Source organism: Pyricularia grisea, chromosome I, assembly GCF_004355905.1.
Source record: "Pyricularia grisea strain NI907 chromosome I, whole genome shotgun sequence".
Lineage (NCBI taxonomy): Eukaryota > Fungi > Ascomycota > Sordariomycetes > Magnaporthales > Pyriculariaceae > Pyricularia > Pyricularia grisea.
In genome coordinates this window covers 1511399-1539150 of record NC_044973.1, presented here as the reverse complement: position 1 = coordinate 1539150, position 27752 = coordinate 1511399, and the positions used below count along the sequence as shown (strand labels likewise).

The following is a 27752-nucleotide window of genomic DNA, read 5'->3' as shown; positions in this document are numbered from 1 at the left end:
GGGGGGGGGGGTTCTCTCTCTTCTTCTCTGTCCTCTCGCTACAGGGTTGAACCATACCGAATGCCAAGTACGGGGTTGCCAGCAGCACAAAAGCCCAGACCGCCGGAACGGGAGGGGGTGGGGTTGCGTATGGATGTATGTGTGCGTGTGTATTTGTGCGTGTGCTATGTATACTACTTACTATTACATACAAAGTACGCAGTAGCATATATGCTATGTGTGTGTTTTGGTTAGGGGCATAACTTGTTTCGGGATAACCATCTAATTTTGTGAATAAGGTTGACGGGAGGAGCACAGATTCATAAGTCGAGTATTATTATTGACGCGTGTGCTATGAACGATGAGATTTGACCTTTTTCTTGGTGCATTTTTATGCATTTGGTACTGATCTCTTTTTCAGTTTCCTGGTATTCATCTCATCTTTTGCTCTCCAAAAAGCGGCTGATGTGCAACTCGAGACGGGCCGGAGGCGATGATAGACATAATTGCGCATCAGAAGTCGACCCATCATATGTGCATATTATTATAGCTACTTCCACTTTTTTTTCTTTTCTTTACTCTATCAACGTAGTCCCAGACCATGAGCATCGCTCTCCCAGAACTTGGTTCTAATCAACGTCACGCCCGGCTCGTTCGGAAACATGTGTCTCTTTCTTTTTTTAAACTTTGATTGCACATACTATGTACAGTACAAATTGACAGTCCAATCTCCTCTTCCCAAGACTCCTTCCGACCTTGCCGACTTTTTGCGGCCAAGGTTGTTGACGCCCCGGCGATCCCCTCGTCCGTTTTGAGACACGTCGTGTCACAGAACTTTCCCGCCCTCTGCAGCACCGCGCCCTAAATCCTTGAGTCGGGTAGGTTGTGAGGGATGGTTAACCCCGCGTTTGGAAATGTATGCCACGGTATAATAGGGCCAGCGGTTTCTTTGTTAGAAGAAGATCGTCAAAAAGGTGGGAAAGACTGAGGAAGAGGGGGGCCAAAGCCCGGAGGTGGTTCCGAAAGTGGTTTATAACACGTGCGTGAATGTTTCGTCTATTTTTGTCTCTTCGTACAGAGCCGCAGTGTCGCAGTAAAGGAAACTTTTTTTTTCTTCTTTCTCTGCGTTAATAGATAGCCTTTGATTGGGAAGTGGGCAGCATAAAAATAAGCGTGTATTTATAAATGTATAGTAAAAGCCCTGATTTTTCGCTTCTATTTTTTCGAGTGCATCAAATTTTGTTGTCGCAAGGAGATTGAGAGCGTCGATTGTAAAGCGAACGTGAAGAAGAAAAATGGGTCGAAATACGAATCACAAGAAAGATAGCGAAGAACGACAGGAAAAAAAAAAAAAAAAAAAAAAAAAAAAAAAAAAAAAAAAAAAATGCTATCATCAGGCGGCATGCTACACACCTCTTGCCTTGCCCGTGCGCGTCAAATTGACAACCGAACTCGCCGACTTGCATTGAACACGACCGGAATGATCACTTGGCAGTCGTTGCGATAATGCGAAATTCTCCGAGTGTCCCGGCATTGACCCGAGCTAGGGTGTGGCTCTGGGTGGGCGCCGGGCCTTCGTTAGCTGGTCTTACCCCCAGTGGGTATAACAAGTCATGGATGGATTACGGTCGCCCCAGAAAAAAAATATAAGGAAAACATGAACGAAGGAGTGGAGGGGCCCGGTAACAAAAAAGACAAGCAGTTCGAGTGTCCATAATAGTGCATTGCTCCGGCGAGAGAAGTTCGAGTCCAAAATAGCCGATCAATGCGACAGGCCCTTTGTTTTGTTCACGCTGACTAGGTTTTGTTATGGTGTTTGTTTGGTCGGATATTGCGGTGCCGAGGGCGGTTAAGAGGAAGAAAAATTGAATAAAAAATGAATAAAAAAGCAAAGATATCTGAACCAAATGATTAACAAATTGAGAAAAATCGGTGACGGCCGGCAGGCAATTCACTGTATCAGATTTGTATTGTTGCAGGGATTATGGTATGCCACAAAGCAAGTAAACCAATCTATAGGCCAAAGACAAGTCGCTTCGGTGAAGGGATTTCTTAGTCTACATACGCAAGATGAATAAACCATTGGTTGTGATGTCAAGTGGTGGGGAGGAGAGCGTAATCCCTCAAGTCTTTTCATGCGGCCTTGGGTTTGCCTGCCGCTTAGTCCTCGCAGGCACAGTCCCCGCCCGGGACGATGACCGGTCAACATACGGGCGGGCAGAGGCTCCCATCGCGGTACCATCGCCGGGTAAGCCATGCAGGTGGAGACTCCCAGGGGCTTCGTCCATTGTTCGTCGTGTGCAAGGCAATCAATCATGGATTCCTGCCGGGGATGCAATGGATGTCATGTTAGATTATGGGATGACAGCTTCATGTAGAATTAGCTGGTTACAAAAGCCGACGGGATATTGGGTGTATAGTAAGAGATGCGCTTTATCTTTTGGTGGCGAAAGTTTAAACTTCACGTTTCTCGACGGTACCGCAGTAATGACTGCCTCACTAGCATGCCCGCGGCCGAGATTACCCAAAAAGGACCACGCAGAATTTTAAGAATTAAAAATGGGCTGCCTAAGAAAGCTTGAGGTCCACCACAGCCCAATTAAATTACTTGGAAACAACAAAAAGGGCTGTGTAGAAACGAGGGGAGATGGGGAGAGAGAAAATAAAAGAGAGAGAAAAAAAAATAAAAATACCCCTTGACAGAATAGGAAAGAAATGTAATCACATCACGTCACATTCGGTGAAATACGCACGCCAGATTTGAACAAGAGAGAGTGAGAAAAAAAAAAGAAGTGAGCGGCATAGTGGACCAACAATACAAGGTACATCCTTGCTCGGTCGAGAAGAAGCGATTCGAGGGGGAAAACACATTTCCTACGACGGGGCTGCATCTAAACCCAGTCCCGCACAAATCGGCACCCGCCGAGGCGTAACCGAGCTTGGACCTTTTTTTTTTCGTTCGTTTTTTTTTTTTTCTCGGTTCGCGCCTTTTTCTCGGACCCCAACCTGGGAGATGCACATCAAACTTGGCTGGTAGTTTAATACCAGGCGCTTATGTTTTATTTGTGCTGTCGCATCTATCTTTACTGCTTTGCTTCTATTGTTACTCTGGTTCTTTACTCTTCGTAAAGCCACGAATTTGATTTAATTATCATCATCACTCTCTGCTAGAGTCAATTGGCCCCCAAAAAAGTATATTTTCTTTGTAGGGGTACCTGAGATAAACAGACAACGAGAAGGGAAAAAAAGTAACAAAGAAAGTTACACTACTGCACGTAAAGAAACAAGGAAAAGCAACAGGCCAAAGAAAAACAAGGAGACCAACCAGAATCTCTGTGGATACTTTGTGCGTCGGAAAGGCAGGAACTTTGTAGCAGGGAAGTCCCTGCCAGAAAGAGCTGGATGGATCCCCAGAGCTCTACCACTTGCCTACCTACAAAGTACGATCACACAGGAGAACGAAAAGGGCTGGAATGCCAGGGCAGAAAGGCAGGGATTACCTTCCCCCTACGTCTCTCCTCCTATTTTCAGCAGCACCACTCACACATCACCGCCCCCACTGTAAACTTTTAAGTTTTGAACCTGGACTGGGGTGTTCGCCAGCCCCATCTTCTCTCTTTTTCAAGTCACTCTACTAATTACTGGTACTACGACATGGTACCTAGGTACTTTTTCGACCCCCGTCCAGCTGCTCAAAAAAAAGGGAAACCTGGAATGCAACCCAGTGACGCGGCCGAGCGCGCGGTTACGGGGCATTGCCGCTTGCCGTATTTTTTCCTCTTTTCTTTTTTCGTACGCTCATTGTCGCCGGTGTGTATATTTGTGTGCGCAATATTTCAAAGCATGCGCCACAAGCGGTAGACGAAAACCCTGGTGAGGTCACTAAGCGTTATGTATCCTACCATCCAAAAGACTGCGACCGTCTGGGAATCTCGCCCAAAGAATTATTATATGGGTCGCATAATGGTAACCTCGGCATAACATGAGAAAAATATTACTAGGTAGGGTATAAGCTACAGGAAGTATCTCTGGAACCATTCCAAGGAAAAAAAACAAAGGTAAGATGCCCCAAAAAAATTTCCTATTCTTATCTGGGTAAGGTCGAGCAGGAACAAAGGACAGAGAGTGAACCTCTATACCAAAGGAGGGTAAGACAAAAAAGAAAAGGTCTCGGGAAAATGCATCATCCCCTTTTACATGTCGGATTAATTAACTCGACATTGACCTGCCGTGCCGTCTTTGTCTTTACCCAATTCTGGTTTTTGTGTGACCGTAGCACCGCAGCGAAAAGACGCGGGGTGATTTGTGTCACAGGCACATTCGGCTCTCTTTTTTTCCCACTCTCTCACATAAACACCCCCTGGAGGGTTATTATGTCTGGTGGTGCAGTAACGCAGTTTGGCAAAAAGCAGCTGTCCGTATTTTGCAACACCTTTCTTCCGCTCACGGCGGTCGGCGAGCGCCGATAAGCGATGTACCGTCTACTGTACCGGTAACCGTATTGTAAGCCCTTTCTTCTTCTCATTCTTCCCTTTCCTCTTGCGTGCTACCTTTTTTTTGCTTTTCCTGGCTCACGAACCGAAGGGGTGTGCACCCCTGGGGGGGGGGGGGGGGGGGGGGGGGGGGGGGGGGGGGGGGGGGGATTGGTTCGGATGGTTGCGGGAGCTAGAACTAGTCTGTCTCGGTGGCGTACGTACTTGATATATGGGTACGGAAGTACGTACACACATGGGATTAAAATTTGTTCGGTTGGGGGGGTTATATACATAATACCGCCTACCTCAGCAGCTGCATGCACCTCTGCGCTGTACTTTGATATGTCACCCATTTAATGAAGAACAAAAAACTTTTGAGCAAGCACCCCGTCCCGTCATCATTCCATCTTCTAAGTGTCACCAGCCTCATGAAATGGGAAGACACAATAACGCCTCCAAGTATTATCTCCATGATGCTACAAGCCTCTTTCCTGTAGCCCCGATAGTGCAACAAGTCTTGTCCCTCTTCGAACGAAAAGATATACGTTCATGGACCCTCGTTTACGTATTCAACGCCAAGACTATCCCGCAACTATTCCTTCTACGGGTAGCCAAGGCGAGCTACAATACCGGGCAAGGGCTGGGGAAAGAAGTGGGGAGATGATATCATGTGATATATAATCGAAAAGTAAAAAAGAAAACTCTCCAGAAAAAGAAACCTGATATTGAAAGAATAAACGTCACAAAGCCGGCCTCTGATGTACCGTACACACACAGCCTGGCTAATGCGCCCCCGTCCCGAGCGCCAAATTGCCGCAACCAGAGACCTTCGAACCGAAACGCCATGCCATCCGGAGGTGCTGTCCTCCTGAAGCTTGCCGGGGGGGGTTTGTTGTTGAGGTGACGAGACTGTGGCTATGAGGCGTCAGCAAAAAACGTTGTCCGTGCGGTACGGCGTATTTGCGTCCCTTGATGAGCATTTTTTTTTGTTGCTTTTCTTTCCTAGATAATATCGTTGTCTCTCCATAGCTTGACACCGCTCTATTAAGATCTGCCTCTGCTCTCAAGAACCCCCCACTCGGTCGTTTTCTTTTTGCTGCATTCTTTTATCGTTGCGGACGCTATACAGCTAGTGTCAATATCTGCACAAGCAATGCTCTCACAAAGCCCCATCAGTCTAAGAGAGAGAAAAAAAAGAAGAGAAGAAAAGAAGAACCGAGGCAAACAATTGCTCCCAGTCAACAGCCGAAGGCTTTAGCTAGACAGAGTGTATAGCAGCATGATAACTTAGATGGCAGGCTGAAGAATATTCCTAGATATCAAGCCAAAGAGGTGAAATTTGCGGCTCACCTATCTCGGTACGGTCTGTTTGCACCAAGGACTGGTCATACAGCTCAAAGTCGGCGATTGAGCCTAGATACAAAGTTGTGAAGCCGATGAGAACGGCGCGGTTGGCGAGCGAGTAAAGAAAGCTATCGGCGAATCCAAGGCTTGTGGCGTATGTCCCCCNNNCCCCCCCCCACCAAGAAAAACTGCACCGCTCTCGAAAGATTTATTCCCGGCTCAGTCAAGCAACGTTTAGCCTCCATGATCTTGATTGCAGTAGCGCTAACTCACACTTGTGAGGCCATTAATAAGTAAAACTTTCCAGGCAGCAACCGCCACCAGACTCTCTCAACTGTTGCGGTTGGGGAAGGGTATAATCCTTAGACGAGCGTTTCTGTCAAGGGCGGCTTGGTCAGTCGGGATCTCGAGACAATATGCCCACGAATCCTCAGATCAAACCTTGCTGTAGCAGAGATGCTGGATCTCCCTTGGCTTTATGTGTGAGCAGCAAGACTTATCTCTTTTCCAGGGAGTAACCACAGTAGGTTTGGACTTCCCAGATCGTCCTCACCAGGGTACTGATCCACGATTGTATACTCGACCACCCCTTGGTAACAGAATCATCTCAATGCGGCATTCAGTCACAAAACTGAATGTGCAGCGGTCCTTTTCTTGTTAAGAACATAAATTGTGTCACTCAAACTTGCATCGTATGCGAGGCATGCTGTATCTTCAGTATAGTCTTCCATGATGAGAAAAAAAGTACTGAGACTTAACATCTAAGTTGAATTTATCCCAGATAACTTGCAAATGCAGCATATTCACAAACTGAGCCCTCTCAGCGGTTACTCCTGGCTAGATATCGTGATCCTCGAATTTCCACAAAAAAAAAGAGTAAACAAATCATTCCTCCTCAATCAACCCCGTCAAGCCTCCGGCAAGGCCCTGCATTCTTCTACTTAACAAGTCATCCGAGCTTGCCAACCGGCTGAGATTTCCATCCTTGTATTCCTTCCTGGACCCATTTCCCCTTCTACGCTTCCCTCCGTTCCCGTTGCCGGTCGGGTTGGCAGACCCCAAAGTGTTGTTACCCAATGAAGAACTGCCCTCCTGCGGCTGTACCTGAGCGCCATCGCTATTTCCCCTCGGCCGCTGGTGTCGTTCTTGCTGTTGGCGATGGTATGATCGACGGTCGGCACCGCCGTTCCCGCTGCTCACAGTCCGACCCCGTGGCCTTACGACAGTCATTTCGAGAGGCTTATCAAACTCGTCCCCGCTGCTGTCGGTCCGACTGTGATGACCCCGGCTCTCACCGTTGGTTATACGCAACCCATTAGTGGGTGTAGTAACCGAGTTCCTGCGACTTTCTCGCTCGCGCGTTTCTGCTGCCGCAAATGATTCCTCGATCCACCTGGCCGACTGGTCAATCCACTTGCGGGCGGGCGGGTATATGCTGGGGAATTGCATGAAGCCGTGAGATATCCCGGGGATGAGTACCGTCTCGGCCACATCCTTCTCGTTGAAACCGGGCGCTAGGCTGTCAGTATCTTGATACTCGAACCTGCGTCCACCCGAGGCATAGACAGCAGCCTTGACGCGGCGGAGACGGCCAGAGAATATCACTGTGTCGTCCACAAGGGGATCGCGCTCGCCAGTCAAAAAGTAAGTCTTTGGAAACTTGGCCAGCAGAACATCGGGCGCAAGAACAGGAGAAAGGAGGTAGTCGGTGGAAAAGTCGGGTCGGTTATGGGGTCCAATATATAAAATGATCATGGCACGCATCATCTCGGGCGTCAGGATACGATCGTTAAAGTACGAGATCATGGATGAGGTGGCAAGCCGTGTACGCATTGTTTCCGAATGATGCGATGTGCTCTGCTTCTTACGGTGGGTGACCTCGGGCGACTGTGGCTCGGAATTTGGCCGAGACTGCCGCTTACTCCAAGTGCTGGGTCCCTCGTGGGCGAATTCCGGGTGAGGACTGCGCGAGTCGTCGACGGTCGGTGTTGCGTCGTCATCTACATCTGTATCAACCTTGATGGTAGGTTGCCCTGTGTTTCGCTGCTGTGGTTGATCCGAAGGGCCGCCTTCATCCTCATCGCTGGAGTGGTGTGGCGTGCCAACCAGGTGGTTGTACTGCATGCTCTTTCGGTGGACGACCCTACGGTTAGTCCCCCGCATGCGCCGGTCCTTTATCAAAGTCATCTGCTCATCCGACATCCAATTGCCAATGTTCATATCAAGACCAGGATAGAAGAGAATCACAGCAGCAGGTAGTGGCAGGTCAGTCTGCCCTTGAAAGCGGCGTACAGGAGAACTTCCACTCTCGATGATCATGAGCGTAGTGGAGGTGGCAAGGTTGCCGCCGGCACTGTCGCCAGTAATGATGACCTTAGGGACCTCGGTGCCAGACATTCCGATACAGCGCCCCTTGCTATTGATGATGGTAGTGTAAACGTCGTAGCACTCGTTTAGCGCATATGGGTATGGATACTCGGGCGCTTTGCCGTAGTCCAGGCTGAGGATTGGTAGCCCAGTCTTGCCAGCCCAAGCCAGCAGCCTGTCGTCATTGCATCGCGGATCCATGGCTACAAATCCACCACCAGGTATGTCAAGTACGATACGATTATGATGCACTAGGTCTGCCAAGGGCCCATCGAAATAAAGCCAGCCAGACACGGGCTCCTGAAAGTCGCTGGTAGAAGGTCGCGGGATCCTGATCTGCCGAGGGGGCCAGCGGGTATAGCGCGGCCTCATGAGCCTCGTCAGGAAGGACAGGTAAGGGGTGACACCCTTGTTCCAGCTGACTCTGAGGTAGTCAATGTTTAAATTGCTGCGAACCTTTCGAACCCGTTCGTCTGCGGCTTCGGCCTGGAATAAGTAAAACACGGTGAAGACGATGCTGCATATATTCCTCAACCACTTGTTACGAATCTTCATGGCGGTCCAGAAGCCCGCGTCGAGAGCTGTCAGAACCCATGTAGCTCTGAAGTATGTAGCCTCATACATATTGGCGAGTGGCTCGGGGGTCGACAGTCCCACTAACGTGCTGAAGTTGCGAGCTGCATACAGGTATGCCATTGTGATGACAATCGTCTGCCAGGCCGTGAGCCGCTTGGTGAGCAGCTTCGATAAGTAGCGAAACCCAGGTGGGCCATGTTTGTTCCCTCTATGTACAAAACCTCTGTTAACTTCTTTCTACGAGGTGGGGACCAGCAGTGGCAGCGAGGCGGGTTTGGTGCCTACTTTGACAAGTATAATGTCCAGAGCGTCAAGACGGTTAATATTTGGAGTCTCCGCGACTTAGTCGAGGGTCTCCCAAGGACGTGGTCTATCATGATGGCGATGGATAAAATCTGTATCGGCCGATTGGCTCAGTATTACCTGATAGCCAGCCGTGGCCTTTGGCTGGCGCAGAGCCGCAATGTCAAACCGATCGATCCCGTCGAGAGGTACAAGCGGCTTGTTACGTTTTATGCCGAACTCAGTGTCGGCTGCGCAGAGTAATGAACGCAGATATTAATTGGCGCATCTGGAGGCTATGAGAGGTGGCGGTTCATGTCTTTGACAGCTTCAATGGGAGCAACGTGCAACTTGTTCAGATGTTGGAACTTATGGCTAGCAACGTGTGGAGGACCGGGGGTGAGTGGGTTGCGCTGCTGCGAACAAAAGGAAGCTTGGTTGCTTGTGTTTCTGGGTCAAGCATGTGATTGATACTTGGTGGATCTCAGGGATAATGCTTCATTGGACGAGGCCGAGTCGCCCGATCAAACCGACTGTCAGGTGAAGGAAGATGCACACCGAAGTTGAGGTAGTTTGGGACAAAAATGAAAAGTGACATAGATAAAAAAAAATGGCATGGCAAGCGAACCGGTTGTTGGCTTTCCTGTTTAGGGACGAAAGAAAGAGATTTTTTTGTTTGTGAGGAAGAAGAATACCGACGATGGAATGCAGCGCTGCTTGCATTACTGCTTTGCTTGTGCTTGTGCTACGCGGCTGGAACTGTGGCAAACCCAGGGAGAATGTCTGACATGTGAAATTGGTGCCCGTGTGGGGGTCAACAGGGTGGTTGCGGTCGTGCGCTCATCCGATCCGTCCACATTTCTACCGCTGGGTAGAAATGTACATGGAGACTTTTGGTACACATGACGTGTAACTGACTTGTCATATTGCTACAACTACCAAAGACTAATAAGAACTAGATTCTTACTACCAGTCTAGGCAAGTTGTCAGCTCAGCTACCTTTTGATGATTGGCCAAGTTATTGCATTGGAATGGGGTGGACTCGTGGGCTTTGCCAACACTGCATAAAAAAAACATTTGTCAGTGAGCCCATGGGGACGGGACAAAGGTGTCAATACCCCGAGATTCCCATCGAATTCATCCTTGGCTAGCGTCGAAGCAACACGTTCCCCGCGGGGATAGTTGACTAGCGTATTTCCGTTTCTCTGTTGCGCTTGGTGGAGTTCGGTTCATGGAGATAAAAGTCAACTGATTTTGATTTGGGTTAACGGTAAATACAGAAAGTACGAATTACGAAGGAAATATACTAACACTGAGATTTGAAATCTTATCAAAATCTCTGCCCACATCGACTAGGCAGGAAAAGCGCTCGCTGTGTTTGGGCATTCGCCATGATGGATGATTTGTCTGGCTATAGCACGGTGGGGTACTACAAAGCCTGGAGTGGCGCGCTCTTTTGCTGGGAAATAGAGTGCGGCTTCAAAGGAGAAACCGTCTCTACGTCGTACCATGAATGAAATAAGATGGTGCAGGAAGAACAAGTTGAGATTCTAGCCGGAGAAAAGAAGGTTTTCGACGGCTCAATTAGTATGGGACCAAGATCAAGATGTGACGACAATGATAATGTAGAAAATGTTGGGACCTGGTGAAAGCAGGTACGGTACAGGTACAATGTGCACCGGTAGCTCTCCCAATTCTGCCTCACTTCTCCCAAAAGCGATGCCGGACTGAAGAAGTTGTGAAGAAATTGCCAGAAAGTCACTAGCGCGTACCGGACTTCCGAGCAGAAGCCTTGTAATTGGCTGGAAATAACCTGGTAAGTGCACAGAGCTGCCATTTATAGTAATTTTCAATTGCTCTCTGACACCTTATCGATACTGTGAAAAAAAAAAAAAAAAAAAAAAAAAACCATTGTCCCGCCATCGGCGCTAGGTCGCCGCTCGCTGCAGCCCCTGGTCGATTTTTTGAAGAATGCGGTGATTCACACTTGCATTTGCAACTGTCTTCCTGTCTCTCTCCGCCGACACTTTATACGCCCGCCGCCAATAAATTCCGATCTGGCCTTGAAATTGACGCATTCCGATTCTTTGGCGTGCCGCTTTATTCAATTGACCGGTCGGGGGCGTTTTCAGAGTGTACGCTAGCCGACGTGCTAGCTTCATATCACGTAAATCATGGCGTTCCGTTTTGTTGCGCATAGGATACCCGCCAATTTTGCATTGCGCTCCGGTTCACCTCTCAAGTTCTACTCGCAAGCGGCAACAGCCTCTGCGACAAAGTCCAATGAAGTTCAGGTATGCTTCTTTCTTCTTTCTGTCCCTCGTCAAGCATTCCTAGAACTGACCGAGTAAAAATCACCCACCAACACAGCAGCCCAACAAACTCTCGAACCCTGACCCGGCCGAGGACTCGGCTTCCGCTACACTCGTCCGTGAACATGCCCCCTTCATGGTCGCCACATACTCGCGCCCCTCGCCCGTCTTCGTCCGCGCCAAGGGCTCCTACCTGTGGGATATGGAAGAGAGGAGGTATCTAGACTTCACCGCCGGTATTGCCGTCACCGGTCTGGGCCACTGCGACCCCCAAGTGTCCGACATCCTCGCCGAGCAGGGCAGCGCCTTGATGCACACCTCGAATCTCTACTACAACCCATGGACGCTCGCACTCTCCAAGGCGCTGGTTGAGAAGACGGTGGCTTCGGGAGGCATGCACGACGCCAAGTCGGTGTTTGTGTGCAACTCGGGATCGGAAGCCAACGAGGCCGCCATCAAATTCGCCCGTAAGGTCGGGAAGGTTGTCGACCCGTCCGGCAACAAGATCGAAATTGTTTCCTTTGCCAACGCCTTCCACGGCCGTACCATGGGCAGTCTGTCGGCCACGCATAACCCCAAGTATCAGGAGCCCTTTGCCCCCATGGTCCCCGGATTCAAGTGCGGTACCTACAATGACATCGCCGCTATTCCTGAGCTGGTCACCGAAAAGACATGCGGTGTCATCGTCGAGCCCATCCAGGGCGAGGGTGGTGTCCAGGTCGCGACTGATGATTTCATGGTAGCACTCGCCAAGCGCTGCCGCGAGGTTGGCGCCCTGCTCATCCATGACGAGATACAGTGCGGTATGGCCCGCACAGGCTCTCTGTGGGCGCACGGCCGATTGCCCAAGGAGGCACACCCGGACATGCTGACGACGGCAAAGGCGCTCGGCAACGGCTTCCCCATTGGTGCTATCATCGTAAACGGGCACGTGACCGAGAAGATCAAGGTCGGAGACCACGGCACCACCTACGGCGGTAACCCGCTTGCTTGCCGTCTGGCACACCACGTCCTGGAGCGGCTTTCCGACCCCAAGCTACACGAGAGTGTCATGGGCAAGGGCGCCGTGCTCGCGCGCGGGTTGGCTCAGCTGAGGCAGAAGCACTCTGAGCTCATTTCGGAAATCAGGGGGAGGGGTTTGATCCTTGGCTTGCAGCTGACGCAGGACCCCGCGCCCATAGTCGCTGCTGCCAGAGAAAGGGGATTGTTGATCATCACCGCTGGGCACAACACCATCAGGTTTGTACCTAGCTTACTGATCTCGGAATCTGAGATCCAGCAAGGTCTGGGCATATTGGATGAAGCTATTATTGCCTCGAAGCAAGCGTCATGAAATTCTTATTTTTCTTAGTAATCCTTGCATTTATTTGGCCAGTAAGGTGTCTGGTGGTTTAGATCTAGATTTTCATGACCAGCCTTGGATTCAATATAGACTTCACTCTTTTTGTCCCCCTGCCGACTGTTTATTGTGTTTCTGATGCGCGCATTCACTTGTTTACGTAGCGACCTTCTTGAATCCCACAGACCTCAATATGTCGTATTTTTGCGTTTGAAGAACCCTAATCCTGATCACCTGCACTTGGGATTGGCTGGGCAACAGATTTTGGCTGATTCGTCACGTTACGGTGCCAGCCTCCTCACTTATATAAGAAGCCGAAAGTCCATACGATTGCCGCCATGTCCATCTTTGGTTCCATTCCACACGCCCATCCAACACTCGACCCTCAAGCTCTCATTGAAGCATTCAGTACTCTTGCTGGTACAACTCCTAGCCACTACATCATTCTCAGATGGCAGAAACATCAGGGAAGCGAGGTGTATCCGAGATCAGATCTCGTTCAAAGCCATTCGCCGGCTCCAATACAAAAAACAAAAACTAAAAAAACAACACACCTGACCAGCAATTCCACCCAGTGAAAACTTGGTAAGCTCTCATGAGGCTACCCAGGTCTTGACTTAATCTCACGACATCCTGATTGACTTGTGGCCTTCCATGAAGCCAGTCAGCCATGAACCACGGCCAGTGAAGCCGGCGAGCCGTCAAAGAGACTGGGGCTATTTCTCTGAGCCTCAAAGACAAATTACCAACACTTATCAATAACGGAGCTCTTGGTTCTGGCATCGATGAAGCACGCAGCGAGATGCGATACGTAATGCCGAATCGCAAAATTTAGTGAATCGTCGAATCTTTGAACGCACATTGCGCCCACCGGTATTCTTGACCAGATCACGGTCTCGTTCGTTATCGCAATTAAGCAGACAAAAGAAATCACTCCACCAACTAAGAACGGCCATGCACCACCACCCATAAAATCAAGACTTACCAAAACTGGGAGAACGAGAGGTCGCCAAGAACAACATTCCCTTGTCTGCGTTACCACGCTCGCAACCGAACTAAAGCTGCTCGCCGGGGCCCTGAATTGTGATACAGAAGAAGGTCGCCAAGGACAAAAGCCTCTGTGTGGGCTGTCACCCTCCCATACAATGCAGCACTCACGACTAGCTTGCATGGCGGAGGCAAAGCAGCCAGTTCCTTATCTGAAATGACCGCCGTCGCGTGGGTCGTTTATGCAGCCTCGTAGGAGACACACCTCGGTCGAGGCGGTTCATGACGGTGGTCGAACACCTGGAGCAGCGCTCGCCACGGCTGGCGCCCAGTCGGGTTATACGAAGATCAAGGAGGTCGCCAAGGACAAAAGCCTCTGTTTTCTTGGGGTTCTCAAATCCAGCTTGCCAATACACACCGGCTCCGAGTTGAGAATTACATAGAGGTCGCCAAGGACAAAATTCCTTCCGCTGCCTCGCCGGCAGAATTCATCCGTTCTGGTCCCCCTCCAGCCTCTGAAGATCCTCGTCTCACGACGGTCACTGGTTATCATCGCGCCAGTTATTTCTGCCGAAGCGAGCTGTCATCTGTCGCGTGGGTCGTTATGCAGCCTCGTGGGAGATACACCTCGGTCAAGACGGGCTTCACGATGGGTGATCGGAACAACTGCAACACTCACCAAGACGGGCGTCTGGCCTGGTTTTGTTTTCATCTGGGTATCCTGGCAAGGGTTTCGCGCAACAGACTATACCACCCCCAAAAATATCACTACCAAGTTCACCAGAATCGGGCTTCATGCTATGGACCACTAGGCGCATGAGGTTTGCCAGTTTTGGCCCAAGTACTCCACCAAAACTCATCAGATGGGGATGGCGGAAGAAGGGGACAAAGACAACTAGACAAAAGAGATAGAGTAACAACAAAAAGAGAGAAAAGAAAAAGACTTAACCTTTCAGAAGTGTTCAAATGTAATTTCCGTCAATAAAAGGAACAGGTGTAGGCAAATGGCCGTAGTCAGCTCAGGAGGCTAGAAGGTAGACAGGCTGATAATCTACCTTCAAAGAGCTTGGAAAAGTGTGAAAATAAATGCTGGTATGGCCCGGCTCATTTGCACATGTTTATCCGGTGATTTTATGTATTGATGAGACTTGGAGGTGTGTTACAGGACGTCAAATAGTAGATAGGTACCTACGCTAGTCATTGATGCGCCAAACAGTTATGCCCCGAATTCAATCAGGCAGGGGCCACGAAGGAGGTCTTGGCTGGGCAAGTACAGTACAGTGAGGTACCTGCCTAATGGAGGAGGGGTAGAATCCCATGTGAGTTCCACATCATCTTAGATTCAGAACCCAAGCTAGAGCTCCATCATCATGCCGCTGAATTGACTTCTGACTGCTGCTTTCCCGAATTGCTGCACCTCGAAATCTGCTAAAATCTCGCCACTATATCCAAAAAAAAACCATGTTTTTGGGAGATGGGTTTACAGAACGGGACGGCGACGACGAGCACTGGGCCTTAGTCCCAGTAGGATCGGCGCATCTTTGGTCTTTGGGCCAAGCAAATGCCACAGGGCTGGAGGAAATCGTCGAAGCCTTGTCAAAGCTGTCGACCGATGAGATTTGCGCCCTGAAAGAGGTCGTCGATAGGAAACTGTTCATTTCAAGGCAAGTTTGAACACTGAAGACGGTAATCGTTTCTCGTGTTTTCAAAACCCCGCTGAAAACTTTGCAGGTCTAAAAAGGTCGACTTCCTGACCCTCCTGCCCCAGGACCTCCGGATAGCGGTCCTCAAATGGCTGGGCCCGGAGGACTTTTGGCCTTGCATTCAGGTCTCCCGGCAATGGCGTCATATTTTACTGGACATCGACTGCATTAAAATCATCTCCCGCAACCTCCACCCAGGATTGCTCGAAATGGCAGCTCATGGAACGAAAGATGTCAAAGAAGCGACATCTACTACCATCCTACATCACCAGATACGGGCTTTCAAGGAGGCCTCTCTTTATTCCTTTTCATGGCACAATGGTGGCGTCGCCACGATGTTTTTCCAGAGGCCTTGGCTTAGCAGCATCTCAGAGGAGCCCAATCAGCAGTTATTCTGTGGCAATGGCAAGCTGGTTGGGTCGTGCCCCCTCGAGAAGAAGTTCATAAACCCGTACGAAGACCCGAACCTCTGCTTGTTCGGAGATTCGCTGTATAGCTCCGGCAGGCTCGTGTGTCAACCATACTGGAATCCCACGAGTAGCCCAGGCCCGGCTGAGTGGTTCCTTATTGTGGATGACTTCACAACCATGACGCGTCGAACTCTAAGGGTGCCCCAAATATATGGAGATTTGTGTCAAAGGGTCCGCCTGTTTTGCGTCGGCGAATCTCTAGTCGTCGCGCGTGATATAACCCATCGACGCCTGGCTATTTGGAGCCTTTCTGGAGACGATAATTTCAACCTCGCTAGGCTACCCCGCCGGATCGATCGCGCCGTCACTGCTGGTGACGTGGTCATCGGGACGTATCGGGTAGGCGAGGATGACGATCCAAACGACATGAATGGGAATTATGATTTGCATGGGATGAAAATGTGGCGGTGGACTCGTGACAACGGGGGTCGAGTCCTCGAGTGGACTCTGGCTGAACCTGCCAACTTCGCAGCCGAACTGATTGGGCTGCGCCGGAACTGCGTGAGGCATGCGCACTCGATCTTGATACACCCTAGAGACGAGAGTATCGTCTATCTATTTGTCGCCTCTCTCCTCCCGACTGAGTTGGCAATGGGCGAGCCAGACCCGGAGACGGTGACCATGGCAGTATTTGAAGTCACTGGCAAACAAATCTCGGGAAGGTGGAAGATGAAATTGCAAGCTTCGTGGCTTGATGAGCTGTCCGATCCTGATAACTTTGGCTTCAAGCCAGTTGACCGACACGGTTCATATTCTACAGCCACAAGACAACAAGACGGTCCACAACCTGGAACTCTGTGCCACGAAAGAGTGTTATTTAATATATACACGAAGAAGCTGACGTTGGTCTCCTCCGTGGTCCCTTTGTACAGCTCGACCCTGTACGGCAAAACACTACTCTGGGAGGATAAATATATCACCTGGCAAGAACCGCCTGACAGATATTATTCTCACCACTCTTTGCCACTGGTGATAACTCCTGCTTTTGCATCTGAGAGGATACCGCACTTGTCTCCTCGTCCATTGACCTCCGTCCCTTATCGAAGGTTCCCGGTTCGTAGCGGGTGTGATTGCTGTAGCATGCAGACGGCCTTTGGCGGGGACGTTTCCGAAACACAAGAGGCGCGGGTGAACCACGGGGACACGAGCAGTGACAAGAGGCCCTACGCTGATTTAGGAAAATATCCCAGTCTGCACCAGCTCCTTGAGGATCTGGCCCCTCGGCTTATCCCACCGAAAGACATGGATCTATCCCCGCTTCATTTCGCGGACCTTCGGATCTTCAGCCGCTACTTCACAGAGACTTACGCTAGCATGGAAGTGTGCCATCTAGACTCGACCATGTTCTGTGGTGAGGGTTCTAGCAACTTCGACCAATTCCCGATACCGTGGAAGGGTGCTAACCGCGCGCCCATTGCACTCCGTCATGCAATAACGCAAGGGCATCAACAGCCGTCGCCGGAGATCTTGACGCGGTTCCCGCTGATGTGGATGGACGGCAAGTACATGGTACTCTTTTCATGGATGGGGTATATGGTGTGGGAGTTTCGGAGCCCTCGTATAGAGTCATCACAATAAAGGCAGAGATCAGATTCCGATCAAAGCTCCGACGAAACTTCCTTTGGCTACAAGAAGGTTTCGGGGACATCGATGATGACGAAGTAGGCAGTGCTACCAGCATAAATATCGGTGAATTCTCAAGCCGAGCTCCACTCATGCCCTCAAACAGTCGGCCACCCTCCGCTCCAGTTGACGACGTTCCAGCCAAACTTCTTATCACCATCACCGATGGCACCTCTACGATCAGCGTAGTCTGCAGGAATGCAGCGCTCAGAACGTCAGTTACTTCATCTCGACTTAATACGAAAGCTTCCTTTGCCCGGCGGCTGACACAAGCAAGCGACGATAAAAAGTACTCACGGTAATAGAGTATGGTACCCTTTCTCGGATCCGTCATGATACCCTGGCCTCCAGGCCCGTAGACAAACCCATGACTCTCCAACACGGTCGTGCCGCCGCCGTTCCTACAGTCAACCCCGTTGCGGTCGACAAACGTTCCCCTAAAGTTCTGGCTCCGGCAGACGCGGATCTTGTACTCGGCACCGGGTGCCGGAAGGTTCTTGTCGAAGCCGCAGCAGGTACCCTCGCTCCAGAACAGGTAGTACCAGCCCTGGCGCTCAAACATGAACGGCCCCTCGCTGGCGTGAGTGCCGGCCGGCTGGAACTGCAGACCGAGCGCGCCCCCGGCCACCTGCGTCCCGGCACTGTTGAGTATCACCTGGTGAATGCCGCCCCAGAAGCTGCCAAAGTTAAGGAAGCGCTCGCCCGTACTGGGCACCTGGATGTAGTTGGCGTCGATGGCGTTGTAGTTGTCCCCGGACCGCGACTGCAGCCCTGTCGCACCATGGTCTGTCCAGCTGTTGAACTCCATGTTGAAGGATGTCGCGTACCCGATGGCGGAGTTTTGCGAGCCGAATGTGGATACGGTGTAGTACATTATGTACTGGTTGCCAACTTTGGCCACCTCAGGGGCCCAGAGGTCGTCGCTGAGTTTGTTAGTTTGCTCGGTCAAGATGCTACTATAGACAGGAGGGCCAGCTAGGTAATCAATGCAAAGGTCAAGTTTCCAACATACCGACCAGGGAGGTTGATGCGCGAACCAGCAGGGATGGCGGCACCCTGATACGTCCACGGGCCCTCTATGGCCGGGGCCTTCCAGATGCCGATCTTGGACCCGGTACTGAAACGAAAGTAGACGCCGTCGTCGCGACGAACCACTGCCGGGTCGTGGGTCCAGCACTGGCCGGAGCAGGCGCCGGGGTCTGCATAGCCGCTGGCCAGATAAGGCAGGGCCAGGAGAGCCAGTAGGGAGCACACCAGTGCTTTTAGTTGGAACATGGCTGCATGTTGCTGATGTTCTAAGGAGGGACGGAAGTGAGTAAATTCACCTCGGCATTGGGGCCTCGTGGTACTTTAAGTAGGGTCTCGGCTTGGCGTATTGTTATTCTTCTCGGATATTATACCGACTTACAACTCACTCATCCCCCGCAGACTTTTGCTTTCCCTATAGGACATGACTCCGACAGAATTTAACGTGTTTCTTGAGCGATGGGGCTTTCTTCAAAACGTCATTGGAGGTATTTGCTTTTGTTAATAACGAGCTCCGATCGGGATATTTTTTCCGCGGATTCCTGACAAGTTTGGTATTGATTGGGATTGGTGGAAAACCCCCCCGTCGACGTTCCAACCGCAACCACAGTTGAGTGAGTTCTCCGCAGATCCATAACCTAACCTGGGTAGATTTAGGCTGAGCAGCATGTTTTTGGGTCTTCTTCAGTACGAGGTTGGTAGGACTACCCGCCGGATCGACTATATTTGAAACCGTTTGCTCTACCGGGAGATTGCTTAGGACCTTGATTCCTCCCCCCATAATGTCGGCAGTTTCCTCCACGGCCGTCCCTCACCATTGGCTCGCTTGAATACCCGGGGGACAAGTCCACTCGGCATTCCGGTCTTTTTCTCCGCAATCCGCAACACGGGGGAAGAGCAACAATACTTACAGTATTCGCGTCTATTACTGTAATTAGCTACTAGGCTCGGGGCGGAGGAGCATTTTAACAGCTCAACTTCCCGCAGCGTCACATTGCGTCTACGATCCTTTGTTTATACGCATTAGCGTTACTGCAGGCGCGGTGAAAAGATCTTGTCGTCAGTCGGTGCCGTTGCTAGCTACAGGTGCTTGCTTCGTCGATTGATTGCCTGCACTGCCATTCGATGGGAATTTACACGAAATATTACTCGTTACAAAAATATCACGCCATTGTGTCCGCGTCACGGTTGTTAAATTGGTAGTCACGCAAGATTAACAATGAAATAATTGATGGAACTGACACTATTTCTCAATCTGCTAGGTGCTCTGGTCATATCCCCAAGAATAAAATCATAATGTGTATGTTACTCCTCCCGCATCCATCCACTCTATCGTCCCATCGTCCTCCACTCAATTCTCAAAAAGAAGCTTGTTCTTTTTCAACTCAACGACCACAACGTGCTTACCCTTGAACAGCTCGGCAACCAATGGATTCTTCCTGGGATCATTGTCACTGTTGCTAGTCACGATTACCGGCTTGCCAAAGGTGACCGTCTTCTTATTCTTCCGACCCTTGCATTTCATCTCGAAAGACTCCTTGCAGCTCAAAATCTCTTCCCAGGGGCCAGAGTAAGCTCTGACACCCCATACAATGTCATTCATGACCAGGTGGGTGCTGTCATGTGCAAAGGCGTTAGGATCCAATATCCGTGTCATCTCGACGGGCCTTCCAAAGCTCTTCGCCCACTCGGTTTTGCCTGTCTTGTAAGACCCAACCAGTAGGAGCACCGATGGACGCCCTTCATTCGCGGTAATATTGTGCTGCCACTGCTGGAGTGCCCGGGGAAGTTTCCAGGGCTTCTGATGATAGCCCGGGACAGCCCGCTGACGCTTCTTGTTCAGTCGCACCCTCACCTGATTGTGACAATTAACATAGTACCCGGGCATTTCCTTCTTGATAAATTCCTCAGCCTCGTCTGCGTACTCAATGCTACGAAGAAACTTGCTTTTTTCCTTCATGTCTCTAAATTCCTGTCGTACGGCTGGCTTCTGCTCACTGCTTCTACCCAAGCCCACAGAATCAGTTCCCTCGGCTAAGTAGCCGTAAGTCTGGTCTGCTTGGCCCCTCGGATCATGCATTTCCATGATTGCCGCTACAGAGATGCCTCCTTCGACGAAAAGTATAAGCTCTCTAGAATCCAAATGTAAAGTTGACAACCTGATGCTCCCAGTCAGAGGCCCTTAACTTCGGCAGGGTGGCTTTGGAAGAGTAAGAAAGGAAGAGAAAACAAAGACGGGACGGGAGCGGGGGATCTCAGACTTCTTGAAGGCAGGCAGAATGTGAGTCAGATTTCTGCTTATGGTGTGACAAGATTCTTTCTTCTTCTTTTTGCCTGCTTCCATTCGATTCCACGGACAAACCACTCCCATTGTTCATTGGCCAGCCTAGCTTCCAAGCTGCCTTGGTTTTCTACCTACATACGGAGACCTGGTGCCTTGGGTAGACAGCTAAGGTAGGTAGGTACCTCAGCGACAAGCATGCCAAGACGACGGTACAAGTCTCGTGATAGGCAAGTTAGAAGTACCAGCCGAAGCAGTCTGTGATCTTTACTATGAGAAACACATGCAAACTTTCACAAATGCTCACAACATGCGATGGTATACGCAATTGCAAGGGGATGGTTTGATGAAGGGGCCTGCAATCGCACCCGTTGATGGACTTCAAATTCGCTATGAAATTCGATTGAACTATTAAGATTTCTCCTCAAGCGCGTATAAACATATCTCCATGACCCATTGGAATTTACGTGCCTAATGATGCATAGGTATATCGTGATTCCATGAAAACCGAGGGCTCTTGTCTGGCTCTTCAAGCAAACCAGTTTAGTCAAACCTTGGAATACGTATTGCGTCGTTTGGTGGTATTCCTCTTCCCCAACCGGTGCTGATGTTATTCGCCCTGCCTCCGCGACCGTATTTGGTTAGCTTTCGTCGGCAGTTTCCTAGTGCCCTTCATATCTCTTACTCAGCACCTGCATAAAGCATATGCCGTGTCGGCGGCCGATTCCGTAAAGGGTAGAGCGGAGAACTAGACTAGTTCAGGATCCCGAACGTACACGCCGTTACATTCTGTACCCATCTGCCTGCTTAACAGACCAAACAATACTATAACAACAAGATGGTGGCGAGATGTCTTGGTACCTACCTCCTCCGCTGGGAGTTGAATGTTGGCTTGCTGCTGGATAGATGCGGAATTATGATGGTGGACCAAATACCTGACCAAACGTCGACAACACATTTTGACATTTATTGGAAGTCAAGGAAACAAAGGGAAAGGGAAATAAGCGGGTAAGGTATTTTCCCGCGGTGGTAATAAGCATGTCTTGAATCTTACATTCCCCGCTCTCCCCTGCACTCGATCTGCCCAGGAATCAAGACATCACATCATTGAATTTCTGGCATCTCCTGCAGAGCTGACACATTCGACAAGATCTGCAAGACGGCTGTGGAAGAAAGAATATACCGCAGTTCTCATTGGCTACCGTTCGGGGTAATTAAGAAGGTTTAAGGCGATGGGACCTTGATTTTATCAACTAGCATGATCGGCAGGGCGTTGCCGATGGTATATTGTGCTAGAAACACCACTCACGCCACTGCTTTGGATGAACCGGTCCAAGTAAACAGCCGACTTACGGGCGGGGTAAACTTGGCATTCAGGTCCAGTCGCCATGGAGAACATCCTTATACCGGTGGAATCGGGTCGGACTTAACATGCGAGGAACCGAAATATCGATCTCGAACCACTTGGCAGGGGAAAACACAGCCCAGGCAGTTCAATGGCCCTACATATAAGATGGTAGCGCCTGCCGCAGACCCTCCACTCGGAGACTCTCGAGTGCAAGTCACACCCCCATCGGACGATGCATTGGTACCATCTACTCCCACTGGTCGCAGCTGTCACGGCGTCGGCTTCGGCCTGTGACGCGGGCGAGAAAGAATATGACTACATCGTGGTAGGGTCCGGCCCCGGCGGGGGCCCGTTGGCGGCAAACCTCGCACGGGCGGGATACTCGACGCTGCTGCTCGAGGCGGGCGACGACCAGCACGCCAACTCCAACGTCTCCATCATCACAAACTTCAACCTGGCTGGCAACGACCCCGCGACGCGCTGGGACTTTTTCGTCAGGCACTCGGACGACCCGGCCCAGGCACTCAAGTACAAGAGGCTGACGTGGCGCAACCCCGACGGGTCCTTCTACGTCGGCCTCGACCCGCCAGAGGGCGCCGAGCAGCTCGGCATATACTACCCGCGCGCGGGAACGCTGGGGGGCTGCTCGCAGCACAACGCGGGCATCGTCTTTTTGCCATACGACGACGACTGGAACCTGGTGGTGAACCTGACTGGCGACACTTCGTGGGAGGCGCCCAAGATGAGAAAGTTGTTTGAGCGTCTGGAGAACAACCGCTTCCTCCCCAGGGGCACTCCTGGGCATGGCTTCGACGGGTGGCTGGATACCATCGACACTCCGCGCGACTTTGTCGAACAGGAAAGTGACGGCAGGGAGATTGCTCTGGCCTTCGCAAACAGTCTCAACATCTCGACGGCCAATCTATCCGAGGCGTTGGGGCGCGACATCAATGGGATTGAGCCTAATCGGGACGAAGAAGTCGGCTTCTACTCGTTCGTGTGGCACGCGGACGAGTTCCAGAACCGAAGCAGTCCAAACAGCTACGTGCGGGCCACGCTCGAGGACGCCGAAGACTTCCCGCTGACGCTCAAGCTCGAGAGCCTCGTGACCAAGATCCTGTTCGACGAGGCTGCCGACACCCCCACTGCCATCGGCGTCGAGGTCATGGAGGGACGACACATGTACTCGGCCGATCCCAATTACAAGAAGGATGTCAAGGGCAAGGTGATCCAGTACCGCGCCAAGAAAGAGGTCATCATCTCGGGCGGCGTCTTCAACAGCCCGCAGATCCTCAAGCTTTCAGGCATCGGCCCGGCCGCGGAGCTGACCAAGTTCGGCATCCCGGTGGTCAAGGACCTCCCAGGTGTGGGCGAGAACATGGCCGACAACTACGAGGCGGGCGTCATGTCACTCAAGCAAGGCGAACCGCTCACAGGGGGCGGGTTCCAGACGCTGATGCTCCGGACGCCGTCTGCAGTCGACGAGCGGCGCAACATCTTTGCGTGGTGCGGCAGCTTCTCGTTTGAGGGGTTCTGGCCAGGGTTCCCCGAGGACTACGGCCCCCAGCAGTTCGAGTGCGCGCTGGTACACATGAACCCCAAGTCGCAAGCGGGCTACGTGCGGCTGCGGTCGGCGGACCCGCAGGACGTTCCCGATATCAACACCAACTTTTTCGCCCAGGGCGGCGACCAGGATCTGACCGAGATGCTCGATGCCATCGAGTTCCTGCGCGACGGCGTGCACGAGAACACGGGGCCGTGGGAGGAGCTGCACCCGTGTCCCGGTGTCAACAGCACCTGCTCTGACGAGGAGCAGAAGGAATACATCCACGACCAGGTCTACAGCCACCACGCGACGTCGACGTGCAGGATCGGGGCGGACGATGACCCGATGGCGGTGCTGGATTCCAAGTTCCGCGTCAGGGGCGTCAAGAACCTGAGGGTCGTCGACGCGTCGTCGTTCCCTGTAGTGCCGGGTGCGTTCCCCGTGGTTCCTACCATGATGTTGGCCGAGAAGGCATCGGATGATATAATTGGCGATGCTGGGGGTGCTGCCGAGGCGAATTAAGCTTGCTTTCAATCAAAGTTTCGTGCCCAAAACTGTTTGGTGGGGATAGATCTTTTCGCGCGTCGCAAGTTGGACTTGCCCAAACACCAAAAGAAAAGAAATAACGTGGACAAAAATAAACGTCAAGAAAACCGATCAAGTGCTAAAATATACGTAATAATAGCCTTCATTGTATCTTTTGACATTTGGCATTAGTCCGACGATGCTTGGCTTCTCGTACTGATTCGTAGTGATTTACAACTGTAACAACAACCGTCGATTACTCTCTGCCTCCAAGCTGCGGTAGGTACCGGTAGCAATCGTTTGCACGTGTTTACAATGCAAAAACTGCGTCGCTCGGCAACTTCGGAACTTTTCGACAAGGAGAGCCTAGGCGTTGACGCTAGGTGGAGCTCCGGGTGGATACCATGAGAAGTACCGCCCATACCAATTTACAAGGTAGAGTTACTTCTGCTGGCCCGTTCATCCGAGTCCACCCGATTCTGCCAGCCGGCCAGTAACAAGAAGCCAGAGGCAATTTATGCGGGTTTTGACTAGCGGCGCGGCTAATCCCAGGGAAAAAGCCTCAAGCTCAATTCAAGGCTGCGACCGAAGAGTGGCTGGGCATGACTTAATTTTTTTTTTTTCCTCAAGTACAATTTTTCTCCGTTTCACAAACCTTCATCATCATCACCGACCATACCAATTAAATCAACTCGTCGCATCTGTTGCAGACGTTAATACCAATCTCCAGTCCATCTTAGATCCTCTGCGATTCTGTTAATACCCTTTTGGTTTTCTTCCGCTTTCAATTCACATCACAATGGCTGCTATCAAGAAGGAGGCGCCCGTCGCCAGCCCGACCGGCCTTGCCCTCTACTCAAAATTCGCCCTCTCCGGTGCCGTCTGCTGTTCAGTCACCCACGGCATGGTCACACCTCTTGATGTGTACGTTTTGCTTGCAATTTGAATTCGATGCAGTCGTCAATTTCGATCCTGCAGCTACCTCCCCTAGCTCCCAAATTTCCCGTTAAACCTGGCATGAACCGAAAGCTGACAGGACACCCTGGCCCATCGTCAACAGCGTCAAGACCCGTATCCAGCTCGACCCCCAAACCTACAACCGCGGTATGATCGGTGGCTTCAGGCAGGTTATCCAAAACGAGGGTGCCGGCGCGCTCCTGACTGGTCTTGGTCCTACCGTTGCCGGTTACTTCCTGCAGGGCGCCTTCAAGTTCGGAGGTTACGAGTTCTTCAAGGCCCAGAGCATCAACACCCTGGGTCTCGAGACCGCCAGCAAGTACCGCACCAGTGTCTACCTGGCCTCTGCCGGTGCTGCCGAGTTCTTCGCCGACATCGCCCTCTGCCCGCTCGAGGCCACCCGTATCCGTCTCGTTTCGGACCCTTCGTACGCCAACGGCCTGATCGGTGGCTTCACCAAGATGCTCCGCACTGAGGGTATCGGTGCTTTCTACGCCGGTTTCGGCCCCATCCTGTTCAAGCAGTAAGTTTTGATCAGTCTTGACGATCTCGCCAGCCTGCGAGCTTCGGCCATTGTTCTTTTGTCATCTGGTGCAGTAGGTGCTAACACACTCCTCTCCAGGGTCCCCTACACTATGACCAAGTTCGTCGTCTACGAGAAGGTCGCCGAGGCCATCTTCCGCATGTACCCCAAGGAGACCCTCTCCGACGCTTCCCAGACGGTTGTCAACTTGGGCTCTGGTCTCATGGCCGGTTTCGCCGCCGCCATCGTCTCGCAGCCCGCCGACACCATGCTGAGCAAGATCAACAAGACCAAGGGTCTGCCCGGTGAGGGAACCGCCTCGCGCCTGGTCAAGATTGCCAAGGAGCTCGGCCTCCGCGGCTCTTTCGGTGGTATCGGTGCCCGTCTCTTCATGGTCGGTACTCTGACCGCCGGTCAGTTCGCCATCTACGGTGACCTGAAGAAGGCTCTCGGCGCCACTGGTGGTGTTGAGATTGCCAAATAAGCGCTCGGTTGGGTTGTGTGGAGCGAGGGGACAGGGGACGTAAAGATAGAAGGGGAAAGGGTTTGTTTCGGCTAGGATAGATCTGGCCGAGCTTATACCTCTCCTAGGTGAATTTTTTTGTTGTAATCTTTTTTTTTTTTTTTTTTTTACACCCTGGGAAAATGCATCTAGAAATGTCTGTTCTTTTTCAGCTTCACTACCCATTTTAATTCTTGTTTCTTTTAATGTTTTGATTTGTCTCTGGACGGGGATAAGTCTTGGTCGGCAACAGTTTCTTTTCTTCCGTTTTTAAAACGACAACAAAAAAAGGGGAGAAGGGAGGTCCTGCTTCCGATAGATGATTACAGAACAGGGAAAACGAATCAAACATCGACAAAGACACAGGGAAATAGAAAAAGCATGGACGCTGGAATGGGTGTTAGTGGGTTTTTGTGTATAACAAATGACGATTTCCAACCTTGGGGTTTTGATGTTTTTGGATGTGATGACAGTTTCTTTTTGTCTCAATCGCCAGGTGCAAGTCTGCAGTGGCGCGTGGGCTACATCTTCGTTTCCCGCTTGAAGCTATGATTCGTTCTGGGCGGCCACCTACCTCTCTGGCATACTCAGGGACTGACTTGGTCGAGGTACTCTTATGGGCGAATCAGTGAGACAATGATCTGAAGAATTTCAAGACCACGATCTTCCAAACTAAAAGGCAAAGACAGGTCATTCCTCTCTGCGAGACAGCTTTAAAGTGGCACACATCACCCCTGAAGTCATGAGAAACAGCGGGCCAGACTTGCCACCGTTCAGAAGGCAGCGCATCATTCTTTTCATGGAACCATTATTCCTAACCTTCACAGCCTCGGCGCTCTCTCTACAACTGCGATCTTGGGCTTCAAGCTTATAAAAGAACGGCACGCCATAAAAATGCCCCCCGGTGCCAGATGGGAAAATGTGGTGGTTGCAGTACCCGCAATCCACGCCCCCACACTGGCGCGCGGTTTCGAGCAAGCCGCTGTTCATAACCTCTCCATGATAATGGGGTTGATATCCACTGCGTTTCTATGGGGTTGTGGCGCAGTGGTAGCGCATATGCTTTGCATCGAGTCTGTCATGATCTGGACACGTTCCTGGTCTTCAAGATGGCTTTTCGACTTACATGCTGCATGGGGTCGTCGGTTCGAACCCGGCCAACTCCAAACAGACGCCTGGTGTGAGGTGATGTCATTACGATGCTCGCCGTCGCACATAAGTTTTACCTTTTTTATTTTATTTTTGTGGCTGTGGCTGGGGCTGGCGGTTCCTACAACCTTCCAACTATATTAACCATGGAGTGGCTAGTACTGGCGTCAAGGTGCCAGGTATTTACTAGCTCCTATTCCCGTGAAGAGTTGTCCCTTCATCAAGTTAGCGAAGGAGGGTACACTCCGCAACAGGCTGAGGTTGGTAGTAAGCTCCGCGCAAAACAACGGCAACAGGCACTGATACGTAAGGTAAACAACGAATCGATTGTGAAGATATCTACATTAGTAGCTTTCAAGGAATACTTCACGTTGTTAAAACTAACATGAGGAATCCTATTCCTGAAGCTTCACGGGCTAAAGAACGGATTTGAAATGG

The 27752-nt window shown here is 51.1% G+C and overlaps 11 protein-coding genes across 11 annotated transcripts; 6 read left to right on the top strand and 5 right to left on the bottom strand.

The window, feature by feature from the left end:
- Positions 1–6471: 6471 nt before the first annotated feature.
- On the bottom strand, positions 6472–9820 carry PgNI_05510 (uncharacterized protein). Its single transcript, XM_031125541.1, has 2 exons — positions 9027–9820; positions 6472–8949 (listed from the first exon to the last, which is right to left on the bottom strand). The coding sequence occupies exons 1-2, from the start codon at positions 9116–9118 to the stop codon at positions 6684–6686; spliced, it is 2358 nt and encodes a 785-aa protein (XP_030981851.1). The 5' UTR covers positions 9119–9820; the 3' UTR covers positions 6472–6683.
- Positions 8937–9287, top strand: PgNI_05511 (uncharacterized protein; the record flags this gene model as incomplete). Its single annotated transcript, XM_031125542.1, has 1 exon — positions 8937–9287. One exon carries the CDS (start codon positions 8937–8939, stop codon positions 9285–9287), a length of 351 nt encoding a protein of 116 aa, XP_030981852.1.
- A 282-nt stretch (positions 9821–10102) lies between the features above and the next one.
- PgNI_05509 (uncharacterized protein) lies at positions 10103–10456 on the bottom strand (the record flags this gene model as incomplete). Its single annotated transcript, XM_031125540.1, has 2 exons — positions 10335–10456; positions 10103–10228 (listed from the first exon to the last, which is right to left on the bottom strand). Coding segments are annotated over exons 1-2 (201 nt in total), but the record flags the coding sequence as incomplete, so codon positions are not given.
- A 547-nt stretch (positions 10457–11003) lies between these two features.
- On the top strand, positions 11004–12788 carry PgNI_05508 (uncharacterized protein). Its single transcript, XM_031125539.1, has 2 exons — positions 11004–11317; positions 11394–12788. Exons 1-2 carry the CDS (start codon positions 11198–11200, stop codon positions 12666–12668), a joined length of 1395 nt encoding a protein of 464 aa, XP_030982673.1. The 5' UTR covers positions 11004–11197; the 3' UTR covers positions 12669–12788.
- A 1115-nt stretch (positions 12789–13903) lies between these two features.
- PgNI_05507 (uncharacterized protein) lies at positions 13904–14481 on the top strand (the record flags this gene model as incomplete). Its single annotated transcript, XM_031125538.1, is given in 2 exon segments — positions 13904–14050; positions 14065–14481. 2 exon segments carry the CDS (start codon positions 13904–13906, stop codon positions 14479–14481), a joined length of 564 nt encoding a protein of 187 aa, XP_030982380.1.
- Positions 14482–15122: 641 nt separating this feature from the next.
- PgNI_05506 (uncharacterized protein) lies at positions 15123–17412 on the top strand (the record flags this gene model as incomplete). Its single annotated transcript, XM_031125537.1, has 2 exons — positions 15123–15313; positions 15393–17412. 2 exons carry the CDS (start codon positions 15123–15125, stop codon positions 17410–17412), a joined length of 2211 nt encoding a protein of 736 aa, XP_030982381.1.
- Positions 16745–18863, bottom strand: PgNI_05505 (uncharacterized protein). Its single transcript, XM_031125536.1, has 3 exons — positions 18470–18863; positions 17755–18380; positions 16745–17647 (listed from the first exon to the last, which is right to left on the bottom strand). The coding sequence occupies exons 1-3, from the start codon at positions 18730–18732 to the stop codon at positions 17556–17558; spliced, it is 981 nt and encodes a 326-aa protein (XP_030981951.1). The 5' UTR covers positions 18733–18863; the 3' UTR covers positions 16745–17555.
- A 971-nt stretch (positions 18864–19834) lies between these two features.
- Positions 19835–20569, bottom strand: PgNI_05504 (uncharacterized protein; the record flags this gene model as incomplete). Its single annotated transcript, XM_031125535.1, has 1 exon — positions 19835–20569. One exon carries the CDS (start codon positions 20567–20569, stop codon positions 19835–19837), a length of 735 nt encoding a protein of 244 aa, XP_030982379.1.
- Positions 20570–22344: 1775 nt separating this feature from the next.
- PgNI_05503 (uncharacterized protein) lies at positions 22345–24180 on the top strand (the record flags this gene model as incomplete). Its single annotated transcript, XM_031125534.1, has 1 exon — positions 22345–24180. One exon carries the CDS (start codon positions 22345–22347, stop codon positions 24178–24180), a length of 1836 nt encoding a protein of 611 aa, XP_030982378.1.
- A 643-nt stretch (positions 24181–24823) lies between these two features.
- PgNI_05502 (uncharacterized protein) lies at positions 24824–26826 on the top strand. Its single transcript, XM_031125533.1, has 3 exons — positions 24824–25107; positions 25220–25663; positions 25763–26826. The coding sequence occupies exons 1-3, from the start codon at positions 24983–24985 to the stop codon at positions 26145–26147; spliced, it is 954 nt and encodes a 317-aa protein (XP_030981949.1). The 5' UTR covers positions 24824–24982; the 3' UTR covers positions 26148–26826.
- A 325-nt stretch (positions 26827–27151) lies between these two features.
- On the bottom strand, positions 27152–27360 carry PgNI_05501 (uncharacterized protein; the record flags this gene model as incomplete). The annotated part of the gene is made up of 2 exons (XM_031125532.1): positions 27152–27262; positions 27292–27360. The coding sequence occupies 2 exons, from the start codon at positions 27358–27360 to the stop codon at positions 27152–27154; spliced, it is 180 nt and encodes a 59-aa protein (XP_030982376.1).
- Between the last annotated feature and the right edge of the window lie 392 nt (positions 27361–27752).